Source organism: Mus caroli, unplaced genomic scaffold (genome assembly GCF_978045245.1).
Source record: "Mus caroli unplaced genomic scaffold, Mus_caroli_1 scaffold_9, whole genome shotgun sequence".
In the NCBI taxonomy this organism is placed as follows: Eukaryota; Metazoa; Chordata; class Mammalia; order Rodentia; family Muridae; genus Mus; species Mus caroli.
In genome coordinates this window covers 127,694,528-127,717,075 of record NW_028227264.1, presented here as the reverse complement: position 1 = coordinate 127,717,075, position 22,548 = coordinate 127,694,528, and the positions used below count along the sequence as shown (strand labels likewise).

At 47.7% G+C, this 22,548-nt stretch overlaps 2 protein-coding genes across 11 annotated transcripts in view; one reads left to right on the top strand and one right to left on the bottom strand.

Moving 5' to 3' along the window:
- Rbms2 (RNA binding motif single stranded interacting protein 2) overlaps positions 1–12,903 on the top strand; it is a 48,934-nt gene extending 36,031 nt beyond the window's left edge. For 3 of the 4 annotated variants that reach the window (XM_021174656.3, XM_029482792.2, XM_029482793.2), the window contains 10 exons: positions 61–218; positions 4,199–4,278; positions 4,367–4,476; positions 4,689–4,735; positions 4,829–4,922; positions 6,239–6,310; positions 6,858–6,968; positions 8,116–8,196; positions 8,616–8,700; positions 8,974–12,903. In XM_021174656.3, coding sequence (XP_021030315.1) covers positions 61–218; positions 4,199–4,278; positions 4,367–4,476; positions 4,689–4,735; positions 4,829–4,922; positions 6,239–6,310; positions 6,858–6,968; positions 8,116–8,196; positions 8,616–8,696 — 834 coding nt within the window. In that variant the 3' untranslated portion in view covers positions 8,697–8,700; positions 8,974–12,903. The remainder of the gene's footprint in view (positions 1–60; positions 219–4,198; positions 4,279–4,366; positions 4,477–4,688; positions 4,736–4,828; positions 4,923–6,238; positions 6,311–6,857; positions 6,969–8,115; positions 8,197–8,615; positions 8,701–8,973) is intronic. The other variant, XM_029482794.2, reaches the window with a different exon arrangement.
- Positions 12,904–13,075: 172 nt separating this feature from the next.
- Positions 13,076–22,548, bottom strand: part of Baz2a (bromodomain adjacent to zinc finger domain 2A) — a 35,678-nt gene continuing 26,205 nt past the window's right edge. For 6 of the 7 annotated variants that reach the window (XM_021173612.3, XM_021173610.3, XM_029482198.2 and 3 more), the window contains 15 exons: positions 21,020–21,234; positions 20,690–20,764; positions 20,375–20,555; positions 20,218–20,277; positions 19,895–20,039; positions 18,716–19,353; positions 18,380–18,602; positions 18,106–18,261; positions 17,882–18,033; positions 17,188–17,477; positions 16,969–17,101; positions 16,728–16,874; positions 16,130–16,353; positions 15,903–16,046; positions 13,076–15,784 (listed from right to left, as the gene is read on the bottom strand). In XM_021173612.3, the coding sequence (XP_021029271.1) occupies positions 15,619–15,784; positions 15,903–16,046; positions 16,130–16,353; positions 16,728–16,874; positions 16,969–17,101; positions 17,188–17,477; positions 17,882–18,033; positions 18,106–18,261; positions 18,380–18,602; positions 18,716–19,353; positions 19,895–20,039; positions 20,218–20,277; positions 20,375–20,555; positions 20,690–20,764; positions 21,020–21,234 (2,949 nt within the window). In that variant the 3' untranslated portion in view covers positions 13,076–15,618. The remainder of the gene's footprint in view (positions 15,785–15,902; positions 16,047–16,129; positions 16,354–16,727; positions 16,875–16,968; positions 17,102–17,187; positions 17,478–17,881; positions 18,034–18,105; positions 18,262–18,379; positions 18,603–18,715; positions 19,354–19,894; positions 20,040–20,217; positions 20,278–20,374; positions 20,556–20,689; positions 20,765–21,019; positions 21,235–22,548) is intronic. The other variant, XM_029482200.2, reaches the window with a different exon arrangement.

Sequence of the window (22,548 nt, the reverse complement as noted above, 5' to 3'; positions counted from 1 at the left end):
GGGCTGAGGATGGGATGGGGAGCAAGATGTGAGCCTCGGTTTTCACCTTTGTGTTCATAGCAACAGGAGCAAGACCCTACAAACTTATACATCTCAAACCTCCCTCTGTCAATGGACGAGCAGGAACTAGAGGGGATGCTGAAGCCCTTCGGCCAGGTCATCTCTACTCGGATCCTTCGAGACACTAGTGGGGCCAGCAGAGGGGTCGGCTTTGCAAGGTAAGGGATGACTGAGAGTGGCTAGCAAGAAATAACTTAGGAAACAACACATACACGCACAGAGGCGCACACAGATGCACACAGACACACTCGCACAGAATCACACAAATACACACAGAGATACACACATACATACACATATAGACACATAGGCAGAGAAAGGCAGAGAGAAGAGAAGAGAAGTAGAGGAGAAGAGAAGAAGTAGAGGAGAAGAGGCTGCCATGAGCATGTGGAGAGATAGAGGGGAGGGAGGAGAGGGAGGAGAGGACAGAACATGAGCAAGAGAGGAGCAAGAGAAAGTGGAGGGAGCAAGCAGCTCATCAGGCATCCCTGGGTGTTGCCAGGTAACTGTGGGGTGGAGTATCCCTGACTGTTGCCAGGTAACTGTGGGGTGGAGCATCCCTGGCTGTTGCCAGGTAACTGTGGGATGGATCTTAGAGAGAATGCTAACACATACAAAATAAATACCTGTGAAACATTGTTGCAAAGACTTTTTGTTTTTAGTGGCGGAGAATCTCTGCAAGTTCAAAGTGGCCATATCTGAAAGAATGTGAGTTCCAGGCTAGCCAGCACTAACAACATCATGAGTCCAAGCTCAAGACAGGGTGGTGATGTAGCTCTGTGGGTAGAGTGCTTGCTTAGTAGGCATGACACCCCCCCCCATTTGATCTACAGCATGGAATGAATAAACTGGGTGTCTAATGACATTTCAGCACTTGGGTTGTGAAGGCAGGAGGATCAGATGTTGAAGGTGAACCCCCCCAAAGTTTGTACACACCTGTAACCCTTGTGCTTGGAAAGTTGTACATAGACTGTTTACAGTCAGCCCAAGTTGATTTTTGTTTTTTTTTAAGAGTCTGTCTCAAAATCAACTGTGGAAGTCAAGCAGTGGTTGAGAGGGCAGATGCAGGAGGATCTCTGTGTGTTCAGGGCCAGCCTGGTCTATAGATCACGTTCCGGGCCAGCCAAGTCTCTGTTACACAGAAAAACTCTTCTCTTGAAAAACAAACAAACAAAAACCAAAACAACAGAAACTATTCAAGGCCTGATCTGTAGCTCAGATGAGAGGGATCACTTGGAATTCAAGACCAGCCAAATTGAGAGTGAGACCCTAGCTCAATAAACAAACAAACAAACAAAAAACCAAACAAATAAAATATTGAAAAATCAAACAAGTGAGTTTCACTTGAGAGGAGAGTCTGTTCGTTGTTTATTGTTTTTAGCTTAAAGGTCTGGGTTTTGTGTTTCAGTCTCTTAACCTGCTCAGACTGGGAGTGAAGTGGGTTATCTTGGCCCATCCAATCCTGACATTTGGGAGATACAGGGAAGAGAGGACGGGGAGCCCTTGGACCAGATACTGTCTCAAAGCACAGCCTCTCCAATAAAATAGAGGCTGTGGCTAGAAGAATAGTTCTGAATAGGCTCAGTCTGCGTAGCGCCACCTAATGTCGACCTTGGGTAATACAAGAGAAGAGTATTGGACTTGTTCTTCCATTTTCGGCTCAAACACTGTTTGCTTGTTTGTTTTGTTTTTCGAGACAGGGTTTCTCTGTATAGCCCTGGCTGTCCTGGTATTCACTCTGTAAACCAGGCTGGCCTCGAACTCAGAAATCCGCCTGCCTCTGCCTCCTGAGTGCTAGGATCAAAGGTGTGCGCCACCACGTCTGGCCCTTTTCTTTTTCTTTTGTGATGTGTCCTGGATCCATTTTTGTTACTGTGCTTAAACACCCGGACAAAAGAATACTTAGGAAGGAGGGTGTGGTGGTCCCTGTAATCCCAGCACTCAAGAGACAGAAGTGGGTGGAGTGGAAGGGACAGCTTGGTGAATAGAGTCAGTTCCAGGCTGAAAAGCTTATACAGTGAGACCCTGTCAGACAGAACCCACGACAGGATAAGTTCATGCATGCTTGCTTGCCTGTTTAGGCTCACTTTGCCTTCTCCACTCTGACACAGCTTAGGGCCCCCATCTAGGGAACAGTCCCTGCCTAGGGAATGGTGCCACCCAAGTGAATTAATGGAAGACAGTCCCTGGGAGACATGCTGACAAGCTCACAGGTAAACCCAATACAGGCAGTTCTTCACGTAGACAGTTCACCAGCAGCTGGGATTAAATAACTGCCTGTGTTTTGTTTATTCATTTGTTTTTTTTTTAATTTATTTATTTACCATATGTAGGTACACTATAGCTGTCTTCAGACATACCAGAAGAAGAGGGCATCAGGATCTCATTATAGATGGTTGTAAGCCACCCTGTGGTTGCTGGGATTTGAACTCAGGACCTCTGGAAGAGTCAGTGCTCTTAACTGCTGAGCCATCTCTCCGGCCCTCATTTTTGTTTCTATTACATTTTATTTGTTAATTTGTGAGTGTGTGTGTGTGTGTGTGTGTAAGACAACTTTTAGGAATCAATTTTTCTCCTTTACCATGTGGGTTCCAGGGATCAAACTCATGTCATTAGACTTGGCAGCAAGCTCTCTGATCTGCTGAGCCATCTTGCCAGCCCAAGTATAGAGCTGCTGAAATCCCAGCATGTGAACACTGAGACAGGGGCTATACCACAAGATTCCCATTTCAGAAAATCAGAAACAAGCAGGAACCCGCTCAGCAGTCTGTACTTCTGAAGGAAGCTGTAGCTGGTGCATAGATAAGGATGTGGTCACTTTTCCTGAGTGCTCTGACTTACAGAGCCTTGGGTGGTGAACGGCCACTGGTACCTACACCTTCATTTTCTTGTGCTTTCCCCCTCACGTATGGGACATGAGCCCTCACACCCTTTAAAAAGCATTTCTTTATGACAGGTAGTGGTGGCTGCACACCTTTAATCCCAGCACTCAGGAGGCAGAGGCAGGTGGGTCTCGGAGTTCAAGGCCGGCCTGATCTGCAGAGTGAGTTCCAGAGCAGCCAGGTCTACACAGAGAAACTCTGCTTTGGAAAAAAAAAAAAGGCATTTATTTACCAGTTCATGGGGGGAGAACAAATATGGCATCACATTTCTGTGGCGGCCAAAGGACAGCTCACAGGAGTCAATTCTCTCCTTTTAATATTTACTTTTATGTGTACGAGTCTTCTGTGTACATGTATTTATGTGCACCAAGTGTGAACCTGTTACCTTCAGAGGTCAGATGAGGGCATCGGATCCACTGTAAGTTACTACACATTGTTGTGAGGCACCCTGTGAGTACTTGCGCCAGAACCTGAGTCCTCTGCAAGAGCACTGGGTACTCTTACTCACTGAACCATTTCTCCACTTCACTTCACTTCTTCTTTTTTTTTTTTGAGACAGTGTCATTGTAGCCCCAGCTGGCCTGGAACTTGATAAGTAGACCCAGGCTGGTCTGGAACACTCAGAGACACACCAGTCTCTGCACTGAGGTCAAAGTCATGTTGCCACCATGCTGACATCATTAGGAATTTTAAAAAAATAGTTCCATGACCACTGAAAAAAACTTTACGTTTATTTCTTATGTGCATATTTGTGTGTTACCGTGCATGTGTGGAGGTCAGAGGACAACCATCAGGAGTTGGCTCTCTCCTTACACCATATGGGTTCCAGGGATGGAACTCAAGTTGTTGGGCCTGTTGAAAAAAATGCCATTATCCACTGAACCATCTCATCAGCTCACCATTACGGCCTGGGCTACTCAGTCAGTGAGTGCAGGCTCACCCTGCATGACAACTTCTAGCACTGCATAGCAGTCAGACACGGTAGAACTTTTCTGCAATTGTAACACTGAGGCAGGAGAATCAGATCAAAGCCATTCTCAGACACAGGGTTTGAGGCCAGGCAGAGGTATAAAATACACACACACACAGAGAGATAGCCTGTGTTTAAAAATAAATAAATAAAAAGGAAAGCTAGGTGCCTCGAAATGAACATGTGGGACAGAAACATTCTCCAGTATTTGTGGGTCTAGGAGCCTGTGGGTATGTATAAGACACATATCCCGGACAGGTGGTCTTACTCCTCATGTGCGTCTTAGGATGGAGTCCACAGAGAAGTGTGAAGCCATCATCACCCACTTTAATGGAAAGTATATAAAGACACCCCCTGGAGTAGCAGGTGAGGCCTCTGGGACTTGGGCTGGGAGCCATTGGAGGAGTGGGTGCTGCCCCATGGCCCAGCAACTGTGTACGTTTTCTCTTGACAGCACCTTCTGACCCTTTGCTTTGCAAATTTGCTGACGGTGGGCCAAAGAAACGACAGAGCCAAGGAAGATACGTGCAAAATGGACGGGCCTGGTCAAGGAACGGAGACATGGTAAAAAGATCCCCGAGGAATCATGAACCCTGAGAGCATTAGAGTTGGAAATGGCGCAGCCTGGCTTCTGTGCATGTAGGTGGGAAGCTTGAGAGTAAGATGTGTGGCTGAGCCCTGGTGTCTACTTGCTCTTTAGTGCAGTCCCCAAAACCTGTCATGGGACATGTGGGTACTCTGGGCTGGCAATATGGCCACTACATTCTTTCTTACAGGGCGGTATGGCCTTGACCTATGACCCCACCTCGGCCCTTCAGAATGGGTAAGGGTGTTTCATTCTAATTCTCAAACAGCACTTAGTGGAGGTGGCTCTGGCTCCCCGAGGCTTCTCACTGAACAAAGACCTCTCCTGCAGGTTCTACGCAGCTCCTTACAGTATCGCCCACAGCAGGATGCTTGCTCAATCTGCGCTAGCCCCGTATCTTCCATCTCCTGTGTCTTCCTATCAGGTAAGGTGTGAGGCTTTTCCTACTCTGTGTGTTAAGTGAATGAATGTAAAGCTTTTCTATATAGTACACACAAAGAAATGGTATGTTGGAGCATAACGTGATTTATGTGTGTGTGTGTATATATATATGTATATGTATGTGTATGTATATAGATGTATAGATGTATATGTGTGTGTATATGTGTGTGTGTGTATATATATATATATATATATATATATATATATATATATACATATATAATTCCTGTATGTATATATACATATATACCCATGCAAAAAGTGCATATAAATACTTTTAGAGATAGAGACATCCTCTTGAGCTGGGCATGGTGGTACACACCTCTAATCCCAGCATTTGGGAGGCAGAGGCAGTTGAATCTTTGTGATTTTGAGGCCAGCCTGGGCTACATAGCAAGCTCCAGGACAACCAAGGCTATATAAGAGAGACCCTGTTTTAAAAAACCCACATCATCCTGCTTATCTTTTTACCCTCATTGTAGATCACTTTCATGTGAGTAGATACTCGAATATTGGGGCCTTGGGCATCGTTTTGATAAAAATGTTTAATCCCAGCACTTGGAAAGCAGAGACAGGCAGATTTCTGAGTTTGAGGCCAGCCTGGTCTACAAAGTTAGTTCCAGGACAGCCAGGGATATACAGAGAAACCCTGTCTCAAAAAACTAAAACAAAACAAAAAAAAAACAACCTCACTTAATATATTTTGCTATTCTCCCATCTTTTAAACGGTCCTTTTACTTTATCTGTATGAGTGTTTCTTCTGGGAGAGCAGAACATGGTCTTAGCTGCTGTGTGTGTGTGTGTGTGTGTATGTGTGTATGTGTGTATGTGTGTATGTGTGTATGTGTGTAGAGGTCAGAAGGCAATTTGTGGAAGGTTCTCTCCACTTACCTCATGGGTTTTGGGGATCTAATTCAGGTCTTTAGATTTGGTAGCAAATGCCTCTACCTGCTGAGCTATTTCATCTACCCCTTTGCCTGTTTTTAACTGGGTTATCCGAGTTATAAGCTGCTAGTATTTGTTAACAGTGTGCTCTTTTAAAGTTTTTGAGACAGGGTCTCACTGTGTAGCCCTGGCAAGTCTGGAACTCTCTTTGTAGACCAGGCTAGCTTCAGATTCACAGATCTGCCTGCCTCTTGCCTTCCGAGTGCTGGGATTAAAGACATGTGCCACCACAGTCTGGCTAAGCGGCTTGTGCTCTGAAGGGACATGTCAGTTTGGGGGGGGGGGGCTTTGCTGAACATTCTCATTCCCTGAGCCTAGGCAGTTAACATTTTCATTTGTTTTTGCTTATATTAGAGAGTGACTCAGACATCTCCTCTACCTAACCCATCGTGGATGCAACACCAGTCGTACCTCACACAGCCTTCAGTGAGTGTTCAGAAGTGAAAGAGACAATCTGATGTAAAGCAAAGCAAAGGGCTTTGATGGCAGGATGTGTGGGTGTGAGCTCTGGCTCAGTGCAGTAGGCACACCATCAGAAACCTTAATTCTGTGGATTTGTTAGTCTTACACGTAGGTCCCTGCAGACTAAAGGTGAGGATGCTGTTGTTCCTGTTGTAGAGCTCGGGTTAATTCTCAGGACTTGGAAATGTCAGCAGACAGTACTGTAGTTCCCGTGTAGTTTGCTTCCTGATTCTAGTGCACTTAAACTGTTCTTAAAAAGCAAATAGAAGTCTGGGTGTAGAGACACAGGCCTTTAATCCCAGCACTTGGAAGGCAGCAGCAGGTGGATCTGTAAGTTCAAGGCCAGAGTGGTCTACAGAGTGAGTTCTGGGACAGCCAGGGTTAAACCTGTCAAGACAAACAAAACAAAACAAAAAACCAAAACACTGGTGGCCCTGCTTGGCATCCTTGCCACCTCAGGTGTCTTTACAGGAGGGTGCTGCTTAACCCTTCCCTTCATTGCCTCCTCTAGGGCTCAGTTCTGACACCAGGGATGGACCACCCCCTCTCTCTCCAGCCTGCCTCCATGATGGGACCTCTTACCCAGCAACTGAGTCACCTGTCACTCAACAGCCTGGGCACGGTAAAGGATTGTCTGTAGTTATTAACCATGCAGAATAAGAAGTGCCTAGGAAATGCTCCTTGGTACCAGTGGTTACGCAGGACGCAAGTGTGTCAGGGTCAGCAAAGGCATGCTCAGAACTGCAGTAAATGCTTCTAATCCTTGTACTCAGGAGGCTGAGTCAGGAAGACTGTTAAAAGTTCAAGGCCAGGCTGGTGAGATGGCTCAGTGGGTAAGAGCACCCGACTGCTCTTCCAAAGGTCTGGAGTTCAAATTCCAGCAACCACATGGTGGCTCACAACCATCCGTAACGAGATCTGACTCCCTCTTCTGGAGTGTCTGAAGACAGCTACAGTGTACTTACATATAATAAATAAATAAATCTTTAAAAAAAAAAAAAAGTTCAAGGCCCAGGCGCACGCCTGTAATCCCAGCACTCGGGAGGCAGAGGCAGGTGGATTTCTGAGTTCGAGGCCAGCCTGGTCTACAGAGTGAGTTCCAGGACAGCCAGGGCTACACAGAGAAACCCTAGTCTCGAAAAATCAAAAAAAAAAAAAAAAAAAAAAAAGTTCAAGGCCAGGCTGGAGAGATGGCTCTGCGGTTAAGAGCACTGACAACTCTTCCAGAGGTCTGGAGTTCAATTCCCAGCAACCACATGGTGCTCACAACCATCTGTAATGGGATCCGATGCCTTCTTCTGGTATATCTGAAGACAGCTACAATGTACTCATATAAATAAAATAAAATAATAAATCTTAAAAAAAAAATTCAAGGCCATTGATAAACAGAAAAGAATCAGTAAGCTGGGGATATACCTTCCTGCCTACCTCTTACCTGCTTCCCAGTCACGGAACTAAATGTGGTCTAAACATTTGTGAATTTGCTTAGGTGCCAGTGCATATTTCCTAGAACAACTCATCAGAAAGGAAAGGGATGAAGCTCAAAGCTCTTTTAGGCCTGACTGGTGCAGGAGAGCTGGTGGCAGTGAGTTGAGGGTGTGGAGGAAGAGAGGGAGGGACGTCAACGTGTCTCTAGCTGGCGTCCTCGGGTAACCCAGGAACATTTTAAAGAAGCACCCACAACAATAAAGGTCTCTGTGTTTTCTGAAGCTCCTGAGGGCTTTTAACTAGCTGAGAACCATTGTTTGTTTTTGTTTTTGTTTTTGCAGTTCATGCCAGCCACTGCTGCTATGCACGGGGCTTACATCTCCCAGTACCCAGCTGTGCCTTCTGCCAGTGTTTCTGCTGAGGTAGGAGCTTTTTTGTTTTTTTTTTTTGTTTTTTTGGGTTTTTTTGCAGTGAGGCCAGGACACATCAAGGGCAGATCTCTGAACTGTGTACTCCTTTCTCTCTCGGTACTGCCTACTGCTGGCATCCTCACTGGTGGTTGTGAGGAGGGCAGAAGGCTTCGTTCGTGTTTAGCCAGCCTGCTCTGTTCAGTTTAGACAGGGATGCTGACTTCAGTTGCCTCAATACTCTGAAAATGAGCAACTGCTGAAGTATTTCCAAGGTAGCTGGACCACTTTGCCTTCTTTCTGGCAGTCTGGATGTTGGATGCACACATGCGTTGGGGGTGGTGTGTGTGTGTGTGTGTGGGGCTGAATTGGGGAGGCTTTAGTGGGAGGTGAGTGTAGGAATGCTTCAGTAACTTTCCTTGGCTGTGATACAGGAGAGCAATGGCCAGCAGAATCAACTGGCAGTGGAGCCCCCCTCAGACCACGGGGTCTATCCTTTCCAGTTCAGCAAATAATGAGGTAAGAATTTTATGGTGGGGAATGCTGCTATGCTATGCTGAACTGGAAGATGGTGCTTGCAGCTTTGTTCTGCCAATAGCCAGACAGGTTAATTAATAGTCGTGTCCTCTTTATACCGTCTCCAGCTTATGCCTCCTTTAGGATTCTTTCCCCCCATCTTTGTTAAACAGAAAGGAACTCTTGGAGATGCTCACAGACTCCAGAAGTTTTAGCAAATTACAAGCCTAGCTGTAGCCTGCTGAGCACTAACACCTGGCTGTCATTCCCTCACAGGTCCAGACCTGGGGAGAGAAGCCTATGCACTCCTCCTCCGGCTCCTTCCTGTTGCTGATGGAACCTGAGGAATCACGTTGGTTTTTTGTTTTTTGTTTTTTTTTTTTTTTTGAATGTGCTACATTCAAGATCAAAGACTTTTTTTTTCTTTTGCAAAAGAAGTTTCTTGCTTTGTATTTAATTGCAGCGAACCTTTCTCCTACCCCAAAGACACCAGTTGAGGTGCTTCTCATCTTCAAGAGGTTTGGGTATGTTGGGATTGCTTAGGAAGGCTTTTAAAATGGTTTAAGGACAATCGCAGTGCTGTGAAGTCAGTGAAGGGGCGCTGCTTGCCAGGTTCAGTTACGGACTATTTTCAATGTGTGTTTTAGATATGCAGGCTTAAAACTTTTGTTTTGCAAAGCTCTCAGCACACACTTTGCGCGCACACACACCCCCCTCCTTCCCACGCACTGTTTAAAGCAGGGTCTCACAGTGCAGTCCTGGCTGGCTGACAATGTAGACCAGGCTGGCTTTGAACTCAGAGATCCTTCCCACTCTGAGTGCCCTGCCATGCCTAGCTAGTTGTTTTTTTTAAACTTCTTCTTCACAATGTTCTTTTTTTCTTTTCCATTTAGCTGAGCCTGCCTACTTTGCCTTTTTACAATTTTTAATTTTATGAATTTGATTTAAATTTCATGTGGAATTGGGGGAAGGGAGAGCAACACACAGGTAGAGAAGTGTGGCAGTAGAGGTTGCTTTCCAAACTCTGCCCTCCTGTCCTAGGAGGGGTTAGACTTTGACTTCAGGAAGCAGACATGTGACAACCATGCAGCCTTTGGAAACCACCTTCAACCAACTCTGGTGGCAAGTGCCACTGAGAAGTGCCATCCTGCTTCAGCATCCTGGGACACCTGTTCTGCCTACTGGAGGGTCTTGGGTCTTCATCCTGCCCCATGTCTCATAGCCCCTGCCCCTGCTGACCCAGGAGGTTGTTTTGTCCCCGAGAGGCTGCTGTCTTGTCCATCATCCTTGATTACCAAGCCTGGGGAATATCATGTGTGCTGGTCCTGAACACCCGACAATACAGAACCCGGTCCCACTCCTCCACCCCTTATTCCCTGGCAGTTATTTGGTGTAGACTAAACCCCAGCCCAGCCCTGGACATGGAGCCTGTTAGTTCATGTACTTGGCCAGCAGTGCCATCTGTGACTTTGCCTCCTGGAGGATCTTTTCTGCCTGGGTTTTCACAGCCTCTCATCCCAGCTGTACATGGCTGTACTCAAGTGGTACTTGGCTGAATCACTTAATTCAGCAGGAGCCATCTTATTAGCAGGGCTCACCCTTGGTTGTATGTACATGCCAAGTGCACACAGTTTGAAGGGATGAAAGCAAGAACTGTTGTGTGTACTGTGCATGCTTGAGAATGGACTGAGCTCTCTCTATGCAGAGTACCCAGCCCAGCCCTGGTGTGTTTGGACCCCTTCCCCAGGGAACCAGACCACCAGAAATCATTTTCCTTCTTGTGGAAGGACGATGGGGTGCTAGGATAGAAAAGAGGCAAGACTCACAGCTCCCTGGCCACTCAAAGGTCAGGAGGGACTTGTAAACATGCCTGCCGTTAACTGTTCCCTTCTGCAAGACTTTCACCACCAAATGTGACTTGTTACATCACATCCCTTCACGTCATAAGTACCCCTCCAGTAGACAAAGCAATGGAGATGGGGAAGTGTGTCCAGAGGTCAGTGTGAAAGAGGAAGGGCAGAGCATGGTGATGGTGAGAAACTAGCTCAGCAGCTGTGCACACTACAGAATTGGGAATCCTGGCCTGACTGTGCTGCTGTGCGTTCTAGACTAAGGAAGGGGCTAAGGACAATGGGCAGCATCAAGTACAAAATGACCAGTTTTCTCATTGGTGCTTCCAACACCAGGAAGGTCATACCCAGTTAGCGACCTCTAGCCCTCTAGCCCTCAGTGAGAGAGACTCAGAGCTCTGTCCTATGGAAACTCTGCTGACAGTCTTGCTGTCACTGCTGCTCCTTCACTGCCTATTAAAAATTGTTCCGCCGGGCGTGGTGGCGCACGCCTTTAATCCCAGCACTCGGGAGGCAGAGGCAGGCGGATTTCTGAGTTCGAGGCCAGCCTGGGCTACAGAGTGAGTTCCAGGACAGCCACGACTACACAGAGAAACCCTGTCTCGAAAAACCAAAAAAAAAAAAAAAAAAAAAAAAAAAATTGTTCCTTTTTCTGTAGTTCTAAAACAATTTGAATGGCTGACAGTTTTAAAATTTGATATTACTTTTGAGGTTTTCCTTTTGAGTATACTGGTTAGGGTTCTAGTGTTTCTGGTTGAACAGGTGTGAGCATGGGAAATGAGGGCAACCTGTAATTTTGTTTTTATAGTGGTTAATGGCACTCACTGTGTAATTTCTGCTTGGTGATTTCCATCCACTCTCTTTTCCTCATTAGCTCATTACTCAGAAAGGTAGCGACTGGAGACAGGAAGTAGTATGCAAGCCATGAGGGATGAGTTGTAAGCCTTCTCTCCATCATCCTGCCCAAGGCTCCTAACACTGTCTCCTGAGTCCTGTTTGCATGGAGGCCAGATAGATGGCTCTGCACTCTACATCTCACCTGTACTCATTTTAGTACGCTGTGGTTTTGCTTCCAATCAATCAGAGTGGACTAGAGCTCACACCTGACCTCGTGTGACTCTTCACTAGGCTCCAGGCCTATCCCATCTCACTGGGTCAGACTGTAGATGGACTGGACTTTTGGAGACAGGTCCTGCTATTACTTAGAAATACGTGGGGAAAATGATGGGGACCAAGCTTGTGAAGCAAAACGGCTTTGGAAAGGGAAAGTGCTCAATAATAAAAAATGGGGTGGAAGTGAAGCGTTATTTGCTGAGGGTTTCGGAAGGACTAGTTTGTTTTTGTCCCTGGCCCTCCCGGTCAAGTGGGCACCTCCCATTTTGTTGCCAAGAGCAATACAGTTGAGTGGGTGGTAGACCCAAACTCACCCAGCCTTTTCTAGACCTGAATTCAGAGGAGGAGTCTAGAGGTAAATACAACCTATGCTTGTTAGACCAATTCTTCCCAATTCAGAGCAAGCCGGTCGCTCTACTTCTGGGTAACCTGCCTCTTAAAAGTGCCTTTGATCCCAGTAGTAGATTCAGGGTCCACAGGAGCCTTCCCTCAGCAGTTAAAACCAATTTGTCTCCTCTACTCTATGCTGAACCTCCTGGAGGTGGTCTCCATGTGGCAGTGATGCCCTCATCACCCTTGTGACCACTGCTCTGAATGTTCAAAGTAAGCATTTCCTGTCCAAGCAAATCCCTAAACTCCCTCGTCCTCATTACTCAACTACCTCAGTCTGACAACTCAAGACACACAAGCACCTACTTGCCTCACACCATCCTTTACTGCCCTTGTCTTCGTGGTGTTGGAACAAATGCAAACTCCTCAGTTCCACAACTCAAACTGCTCTTTCTGGATCGTCTTCTCCAGTTGACGTTGGCTCCTTACAAGAGCGAACTCTACATATCGGTCAGTCCCTACAGGACAAGCCAGGGACTGTGTTGTGCAGTCAAATGCCAGGTTTGGAGCATAGCTTAAGACTCCAGAGAGTAAGGACTTGAGTGGTGGTGGTGTGCAGTTTTAGAGGGCTGGAATGGACGTCTCTGCTCCGGCCCCTCTGGGCGGGTCGGGTGATGACTTCTAGATGCACTCCTTACCCTGGAGAGAAGTTAATTTATACTTAAGATGCATTTTGTACATTTCCCCTTTACCCAGAAACCTGTAGTTTTATACTCTCCCATGTCTACGCCAACACTACCTCTCGCTCACTCTCCGTGGCTGATTTCTGGTTCCATTTCCTTCCTGTGACTTGGAAGAGCTTTACTTTTGCTAACGTGAACCTTTCTTTTTTAAATAAAACACAAAAGCCTCCTGTCTAGTGTCGTCCATGGTGTAGAGAGGGTGCTGGTGCCTTGCCTGTTCCTGTCCCACCCCCACAGCAGACACAGAGAGAGCACTAACTCAGAGCACAGGTCAACCCATCACACTCATTCTCTTAGGTACAGCAACCTATGCTTCAGGAGAGAAACACGCAATCTTGAGTCTTTTATCAAATGTGGTTTTTATTCAATGACAAGCACTTTTCTACAGCCGCACCTGTGGAACATCACATGGCAAAAACAAGGTTTTTTTTTTTTCTCTAGACTTTTTTTCCTTTTTTTAAACCTTATTAAAAATGAGATTGGTCCTAAAAATATAGAAAGAAATAAATTTAAATTCACAAAAAACTGTACATTATCAAAAAGTCACTAAGACACCACATTTGGTTATATAAAAAGTCCCTTTTGCTGTAAAAGGAACGTGGAAACTTGTTGGTGTTGATGGTTTCTTGCTGTCACCAGGAAGGGGGACACAAAGGGCAGGGGAGGGCTGTCTTTATTTTTAACCTGCTTTCCCTACCAAATACTCTTTGTCAACAAGAGAAAATCCACCTAGCTTGAGGGGCAGTGAGGATGAGGAAAGAAAAGTGAGAAATGGCCCCTTTGATCACATCCTGCCCCACAATCCCTTCAGCCCCCATTTCTACAAATCAAGTCTGGGACCTCCTCCTTCCAAGCGCCTGGTCCCGAGGGCAGAGGTGGGGCTGGGAGAGGAGCACAGAGCAGAGCAGAGGCTCCACTCTCCCTCACCTCCAGTAGCGAATGACTCCAGTACACTTTATGCCAGGGGAAACAGTTCCAAACATCTGACTAACACAAAGTTTGTTACAGCGCAGTTATTTAGATAAAATATAAATATTTATGCATAATATAAAGTCAATTCAAATATTCTTCAATCCACCTCTTATTTAAAAGAAAAAAATTCTCAAATAAAATTAAGTTTTGAGGTTCATCGACAGAAAAGGCGACTTTAGAAACAGGCAACAGGGAGTGCAGTGAGGGTGGGTCGAGGAGTCAGGGCTGCCCAGGAACCTGCACTGCCCTGCTCTTCAGTACTGCTGGAGTACAAGGAATGCTACACCTCACCTGGCATCCTCCGCCCACCCATGGAACATTGCTTGGATGCCTTGGCTCCCTGCTTAGGTCAGCTAGCAGCCACCTCCCCAGTGCAAGTACCCGTAATTTCTGATGGGAGGGGCTTGGCTGAGCAGGAAAGCAGGGGCCAGTGGCCCATGGCTACAGCTTGGAGTTAGCAGCTGTCCTCTCATGCTGGGGGCTAACCTGGGCTCAGTCACACACAGGGCAGTGGTAGACCCAAATCCTCCTCTCTGCCCATTCTGTGCTCCAGGGTCTCTGCTGCTGAGGAAGAAAGGGGTCCTGGGACATGAAGTAGGTGTAAGGAAGGAAAACACAGCTAAAACCAGACACTCATGGTTTAGGAAAGATCCAGTTCTACCCCTCTCCCAGCAAAAACTCAAAGCTAGCGAAGGGAGAGGGAGTTCCTGCTGAAAAGATTGCACAGTTTGAAGAGGCTGGAAAAGAAATGACCATGAGGAGAGACAGCCTTGTCCCCAGAGAACCCTTGTTCTTGTGTTTTCCCAAAGACAAAAGGTTGATGGTGTGAAACAATGGGAAGGCGGGAATAAACACATGTGGGGAACAATGAGTCCCATCACACTACAGGGTCACAATCACAACTCTCATCTGTGCACTTGTGCACGCACACACACACACACAAAACACACACACACCCACCCACCTCTCTCTCCTCCTCTCTCTGAGGCCAGTCAATTGCTACCTGGCCCCCATCTCGGAGGAGCACTCAAACTCAGCAGTAGTTGTCCCTGAGGAGTTCCCAAGAGGGAGGTTTGGGAAGCAGGGGAAGGAGGCTGGAAGGCCTAGGGCACTGCCTGCCTGTCCGCTCCCCAGCCACCGAGCTTCAGAAAAGGCTAGAGACTCACAGAAACTCAGCACGTGAGGAGGAGCCAACACCTTAGAGGGTTAACTAGAGGGAGGCAGAAGATGAGGACAGAAGGACAGGCAAGCTTTCAACTTTGTTTTCCACATAAGGGAAAAGACTGGGGAGGGAAGGGAAAGAACCCGTACACCATAGTTTTACATTACTGGGTGGGACAAAACCTTAAAAATAGGGAGAAGGAGTTAGAAAAGAATGAGTGAGAGGAAGTGAGAAGCAGGGAGGGGACTGAACATGGAAGCAGCATGTTCAGGGCCCGGTGTCCGGCTCGACACACTTGGGAGTTAAGTCCACTTTACTGGCCGTCACTGCGGGTCCGCACACAGTACAGAGTGTTTCTCGGTTTCACACATTCACTAGAACTATTGCTATTGTTAAATAGCCCCAGGATGCTGAGGCATGGACAGGGAGGGGAGGAAGCTGGGAAGGGCAAGGAGGACTTCTTTGCCTCTCTCCATTTTAATGGGGGGGAGGGGAGGGACAGGAAAATTTTTTCTTTTTTGGCTTTCCATCCAGAAGGACCTCATCTCTGCATCTCTTATTTGAGGAGCAAGAGGAGGAAGGGAGAAAAGGGATTCGGAACAAGAGGATGTGGGTGCTGCCAAGGGCAGAGTCAAGAGTCAGCATTGTCTGACTTGAGTCCACCCAGGGCAGCCATCAGCAGGTGAGAACGGCAGGTTTTTGTTTGGAAGGTTGGAGAAGATGTCACAAAGTGACTCCCACCTTCCTTGTCTCACAGATTGGCCTGTTTTCCCTGATAAAATTCCTCCCAGCGGCTCTCAAAGAAGCGACGCATGACGTGCCCAGCCTTGCCCACTTCAGAGTCATCCTCATTGAAGGTCTGGCAGTTGTCAAAAACCAGCAGAGCATCAGCTGCAAACTCCTCTGAGCTAGTGTACCTGGGCAGGGGAAGACAGGGCTGTGAGCTGTCGGCTCTGAGCTAGTGTACCTGGGCAGAGTGGATGGGACTGTGAGCGGAGAGAAAGAAAGGGTGAAGCAAGAGAGAGATCAGCTTACCCTCCACGGAGCAGGCGTTCTCGCATGGTGGAAAAATCCATAGGGTTCTTGATGACACGTCGGTATCCACTCACCAAGCGAGGGTTCACAGGCTCTAGGAAAGGCCAGGCTGCATCATGGGACTCCATCTCCATCAGGATAATCCTATTAGTACACACAGCACACATTGACTCCTGCAGTCTCTCTGCACAGAGACAGAAAGATAGCCCTAGAGTCCACTAACTCACTCGCAAAATGTGAGATCACTGTGGTGGCTTCTCATCGAATGTCGCCGTCTTTTGCGGGGAGACAGCCCGTCTTCTGGGTACCGAGGCACTGCTGGACTATCTCGGCCCCTTGACAACATCCGTCGCCGGCTGTCACCTTCTGTGAAGGTCAGTGGAAAACCACTTTTCCGCTTCTGGCCTCGTTTTGGAAAACCAGGCCTCTGAGTGTACTCTTCCTCTACCTGCTGAGGATAGGCCCAGGTGAGCAGCAGTGTGGGTAGCGCTGTTCACCCTCTGTTCATCACAGTCTTGCCTACCCATGACTGTGGCTTCAAATGCTCACATACAAGCCAGCATGTGAACTCATTCAGACAATCAATGGGAGGGTCAGTAAAATGCACGGCAACTGCTCCTATTTTATAGAGGAAATGACTGGGGCTTAAAGACTGTAGGTGACTTATTCAAACACAGACTCAACCCACACATGCTGTCACAGGCCCAACCCTGGGAGCAGCACCCGAGGGTCCGGGACATCTGAGGGACTGTTGCTTAAAGAAAGGAAGATGAAGACATCTCAGAGTCTTGCTTAAGAATGGAGATGGGAGAGCAGAAGCCTTACCTGGGACAGACAGACAGCACAGAACCAGTCTCCTTCTGGAACAGCCTCCATCTTGGGCCGATGACAGTAAATGTGGCAGCCTCGGTCACACCCATCACACAGCAGGAGAAACTCATCATTATCACCCTTCCGGCAGACCAGGCAGGTCTGGACCACCGTGAAAAGGCAGAGTGAGTCCTTAACCCTCTGCTATCCCCACCCCATTCTCACCATTTTGTGTCCCAAGTATTTCCAGACTTACCACTTTGTTGACAGACTTCTCCCACGCAATGGACCTTTCTAGCTGGCCCATGCACAAGCACACTTGGGCTGCACTACGGCACCTCTCAAGTGTCTGCCGCCAAACTCGGACACGAGGGGTGATCTCATAGGATCTGTAGAGAAAGCAGTGATTCATGTGAGGAACAGGCTTTTGTCTTGCCTTTCCCAGGCCAAGGAACAGGCAGCAGGAGTCACTCACATCTCAGTCGAGGTGCCATCAGGGGCACCATTGGGTGTGCTCAGTAGGGCCTTCTCCACTACCACCTCATGGGCCGCCCAGAGGGGTTCCCGCAAGTACCGCCGCTCCACATTTTGCTCCAGAACAGTCAATCGCATCACAGCGAGGTCCAGAGGGTTGTTGTTCTGCCGCTGAGGTACTGTTCCTTCCCTGCCCCGACCCCTCCAAGGGATATCCTCCAGGGAGTCAGGCAGATGCTCACAGTAGGTCAAATCTTCTCTGGTGGAGTCTGGGGTAGGGCATGTCCAGCCCTTCCAGTGGGAAAGAGAAACAGAACGCATTGTAAAGGGAAACACTGCATGTCATGATGTCATGGCAGGTCACTCAGGAAGAAGACACAAGGCTTGTCCTGGCACCCTCCCTAGCCAGGTGTGGTGGCTCATGTTTGCAATCGCAACACCTGTAAGGCTGAGACAGGGCCTAGGTTCAACTCCCAGAACACATGTCATGGGGTTCACAATTGTCTCCAAGGTCAATGTGAGAGGATCTGACACTTCTAGCCTCTGAGGACACTGCATACTATATACAATAGTACATACTATATAAACGTACGTGCAGGCAACACGCAGGCAAAACATCCAATACATAAAAATAAACCAAACCAAAACCAAAACCGTCCCTAAGCAACTCCCTCCCCAATGCCAACCCCAGGTACCCGGATCTGCAGATCGGAGAGGACAACCCGCTGCTCCAGCTCCTCCACCCACTGAAGCACAGCTAGGTCTGTCTCATACGTCTTCTCTTTGGGGGACCAGCTCATAATGCCTTCTTCCAAGGCAGGGAGCTCATTAGGCTCAAAGATGGGATCTGGGAAGAGAGAGTGGTCCATAAATGATGGCAGCTCCTCTAGGTCAGGTTGGGTCAAGGTCTCTCACTTACCAGTTAAGGGCTGTAAACAAACTTCCTGCAAAAAGTCCTTGTGCTTGCTAAGATGTTTGTGAAGCGCCTTCTCCCGGATGCCTCGGGGATGCAGTGCCTTGAGCAGGACATCCAGTGTCTCAGGGTCTCGGATCCACCACCAGCCCGAGCACATCTCTGTGTACAGAGGGTATGCATATAGGCCAGGGGATGGGAACCAGGCTCCAATCACACTGCCCACAATGGAAACTGCAATTGCCTCTATCTTTGCCCCATCCTAGCCAAGTTTGCTTACCAGGGGGGATAGGCTGGGCTGTCAGCTGGGTTAAGTAATGCTGCTCCACCTGCTTGAAGAACTTGCTAGGAGGTCTCCCCCTCCGCTTTGGTTGTCCCAGCCCTGTGGGACTCTGTGACATTTCTTCAGAGTCCCCTGATAGCCTCTTAGGGGCCCCTCCAGGCAAGTGAGTGGAAGAGAGCTGCACTGGGGAACAAGGATTGGCAGCACCGGGTGTATTCATCTACAAAGAAGAAGACAAGAAGGAGTTTACATATTTCCTACTTCAGGCTACAGCCTCACAGCCAGACATGGGAGCCTGGGGCAAGATAGGTACTGACTGATCTGGCTACTTACTGGTTTAGAGGAGGCCAGCAGCTGTAGGGAGGGAGTAGGTTGGTCCTCAGAAACTGCAGGGGGTGGTGTAGGAGCAGCATCACAGGGTATCTGGGCTGAGAAGTTAAACCAGGGACCTTGAGGACCAGGGCAAGATTGTGCCTCATCAGGCTCTGGCTCCTCCAAGGACTGAGATGGAGCAGAGTCTAATTTTCCTGGGCTGCTATCGGGTGTGAGGACTGAACTGCTCAACAGGGAGTTGTGGCTCTGAGTCTGGCTCAGCCAAGACAAGAAGGCAGACTGGCTAAGGTCATGCTGGCTCTGACCCAGAGAGAAAGGGGAACCTTCTGGCTCTAGGAACCCACTACTTGGCTGAAGATGGGGCTGGGTAGGGGCCTGAGGCTGAGGCTGGGGCTGAGGTTCTGGGTGAGCTTGAGTCTGGGCTTGCTCTGAATCACATTCCCTAATGGTGGACGGATGGTGCTGAGGCTGCAGAGACCCAGGCTTAGGTTTTCGAGGTCGGCCTCGGGACCGGGCAGGAGAAGTAGAGGCGCTGGAGCTAGTTAACTCTCTCTGTACAGAGGCTCGGGCACAGCTGGGTGCTGAAGTGACTACTTCCATCAAGGACTCAGTTTCTTGCTTTATTTCATCTTCAGTAACTGGGAAGAAAAACAAAGAACATAAGATACACTGTTGTATAATGGAAAAGAATGAGACCTATAAACAGAACATGCTTGCTTTTTAAAGTTTGGTTTTCTGTGTCTGGGATCAACCACAGAATATTGTCTTAACACCTGGCATTGAGCTACATCTAAGGTCTGTTAAGCACTAAAGAGTACAAAAACATTTTAATTTTTTGTAGTCTTTGAAAGAAATTCTGCGTATGTGTGTGCAGTGCCTGTGGAGGCCACAGGCCCTGGATCCTTGAGGTGACAGGTGGTTGTGAGACGTGGTGCTAGGAGCCCAACTCAGGTCCTCTGGAAAAGCAGTGCATGCTTTTAACTCTGTGGCCTCTCTAGCCCCAATTCTCACTGTCCTAGGAAGTATGTCTCCATCACTATGGCCACAGTCTACAGATGAAGAAACTGAAGCCTATAGCTGGTGTGTGACAGCAGAGGTAGGTGAGCCCACGAGGAGTAGGCAGAAGGAAGTGCTCACTGCTGTGTGGACTTCACCCCAAACTTCCACAGTTGCACCTACCTGTGCTCCCTTCCGATCCTTCCACAAAGATACCAGCAAGACACGGTAATACCCAGTAATGGCGCCTGTAGCGGTCTTGACCCAAGGACACTGCCCGAAGCATCTGGGATGAGTGAAGCAGCTTTTTTCTAAAGAAGAGCTGACGCTGGGTAGGAAATGGAAAAGGAATAGAAACCATTTCCATCATGGCATGATGGACTTCAGTACCCATGAGAGAACTGAAGCCTATCAACCTCCCTACAAAACTGATATAATCTGAACAAGGGCTTCAGTTCTTATGCAACCCACATTTCCCGACTTTTATGAGATTAAAAACATGGTACCTTACTGAGTTTTTCTATATGGCGCTCTAGCTCTGGAATGCTAGATGCTGCAACATCAATCTGCACAGAAACAAGCAGACATTGAGAAAGGAGAGCTACCAGACCCAGAGAAAGATGAAAACTTTCTAATCCCCTTTCCTTTGACTTTGGTCTGTACCTCTCCTTCTTTTCGACCCCTGCGGCCATGGACAGCTGCTGTATTTTCTTCCTCTTCCTCCTCTTCTATGCCGCTGGTTTCCTCCATGATCCGAGAACTGCGCCTCCGTCCTAGGCCGTCTTCTGCCCCTTCCATCATAACCTCTGGCCGCCCAGTTCGTTTAGCCAGAGCAGTTTTCAGTCTTAAGAAATAGAGATTAGGGGAAGACGCTGGTGAAGAATATAATGCCAAAAAAGAAACACTTGAAATTTACATTTTCCAGAGCCCTGGCTATGCCTCCCCCTCCCTCTGGGCTCTACTCTGCCCTGTCCCTACCTCCGGAGTCGGCCTTCAACAATCCACTTGTTCTTCCTGCAGCTAGACACACTCTCCAGAGTCTTGTCAATCTCACTGCAGGGGACGAACATGGGGGAAGTTTTGAGGAAGAAGTGGCAGCAAAAAGGAAAGAAAGATTAAGTGTTACGGAGCTGGATTTCAGTCTAGTTTAAACAGGATGGATAACAAAGGAAGGCTTACAGTGAGTCTATGCCCAGTTACTCCAGCATCCTCAGAGAAGAGCAACAGCCACACACCCAGGGGCTTCTAGAGAGCTAAGCCCCTCCCCTACACAGGCACAGGATTGACCATTCCCACCCAAGCCCTCACTTGATGATAATGGTGGAGCTGTTGAGCTCATGCACAAGGAAGGCTAGAATAGCAGCCTTCTGTTGAGGTGGCTGGGCCTGAAAAGGCTGGGTACGCAGACTGTCGCAGAAGGATGGCTCCACTCTATATGCCATGAGGAAGCAGCGCAGTATCTCAGACACATTATCTCTGGTCAACGGGATCTCTGACATCTTCTCCCCCAATATCTTCAGGGACTGTTTGGAAGGAAGCACAATGGAAATGAGAAGGAACTAGGAACAACTCAAGTTGGGGGAGCCTGGGAGAGCTCCAGAGTTAAGGTAAAACTGTAAGAGGAAAGGATAAGGTCAGCAAGACAGCTCAGATGATCATGGAGTTTGCCCCTGAGTCTGATACAAATACCTTTAATTCCCAGACCCACTCGATGGAAGAACAACTGATTCCCTACAACACACACATGCATGCAAGTACATACAATAAACAAACATAATTTTAAACAATTTCTGGCTGGAGAGCTACTCCTCTCTCTGGAAAGGACAAAGATCTGGTTCTCAACACCCATAAGGCAGTTTCTCAACTATCCACAATCCAGTTACAGGGGATCCAGCCTTGTCTTCTGGCCTGCAGGGGCACCAGGTACACATACGACATACATGCGTACACGCAGGCAAACACTCATCTACATAAAACAAAACTAAATCTTAACAAAAAAAATTCTGAACCCTTCTTTCCTTCTTTTTTGACAGGGTCTCATTACGTAGCCTAGGCTGGCCTGGAACTTGCTATGTGGAACAGGCTCAAAAAGGCCCACCTGGGGCTGGAGAGATGGCTCAGCAGTTAAGAGCACTGACTGCTCTTCCAGAGGTCCTGAGTTCAATTCCCAGCAACCACATGGTGGCTCACAACCATCTGTAATGGGATCTGATGCACTTTTCTAGTGTGTGTCTGAAGAGAGCTGCAGTGCACTCATATAAATAATAAATAGGGCTGGTGAGATGGCTCAGTGGGTAAGAGCACCCAACTGCTCTTCTAAAGGTCCAGAGTTCGAATCCCAGCAACCACATGGTGGCTAACAACCATCCGTAACGAGATCTGGCGCCCTCTTCTGGAGTGTCTGAAGACAGCTACAGTGTACTTACATATAATAAATAAATAAATCTTTAAAAAAAAATAATAATAAATAAACCTAAAAAAAAAAAAAAAAAAGGCCCACCTGCCTTTGCCTCCCAGAAACCAAAGGTGTGCACCACCAAAACCAGCTCTAAGAAATTTTTGTGGAAAAAGGAGAAAAAGAATGAAAGTTGCAGGGACATGGTCAGCAGTTAGGAGCAGTGATTGCTTTTCCAGAGGACCTGGGTTGAGTTGCCAACATCCATAAGACAGTTCAAAACTGTCTGTGACTCTTGATTTCAGGTGATCCAACACCATTTTTTGGTCAGTTTAGTACCAGGCATACGTGTGGTACACAAACAGACAGGCAAAACATGTCTACACATAAATAGAATTTAAAAATTAAGGGAAAAAGTTACTAGAAAAAGGTGAAAGACTAC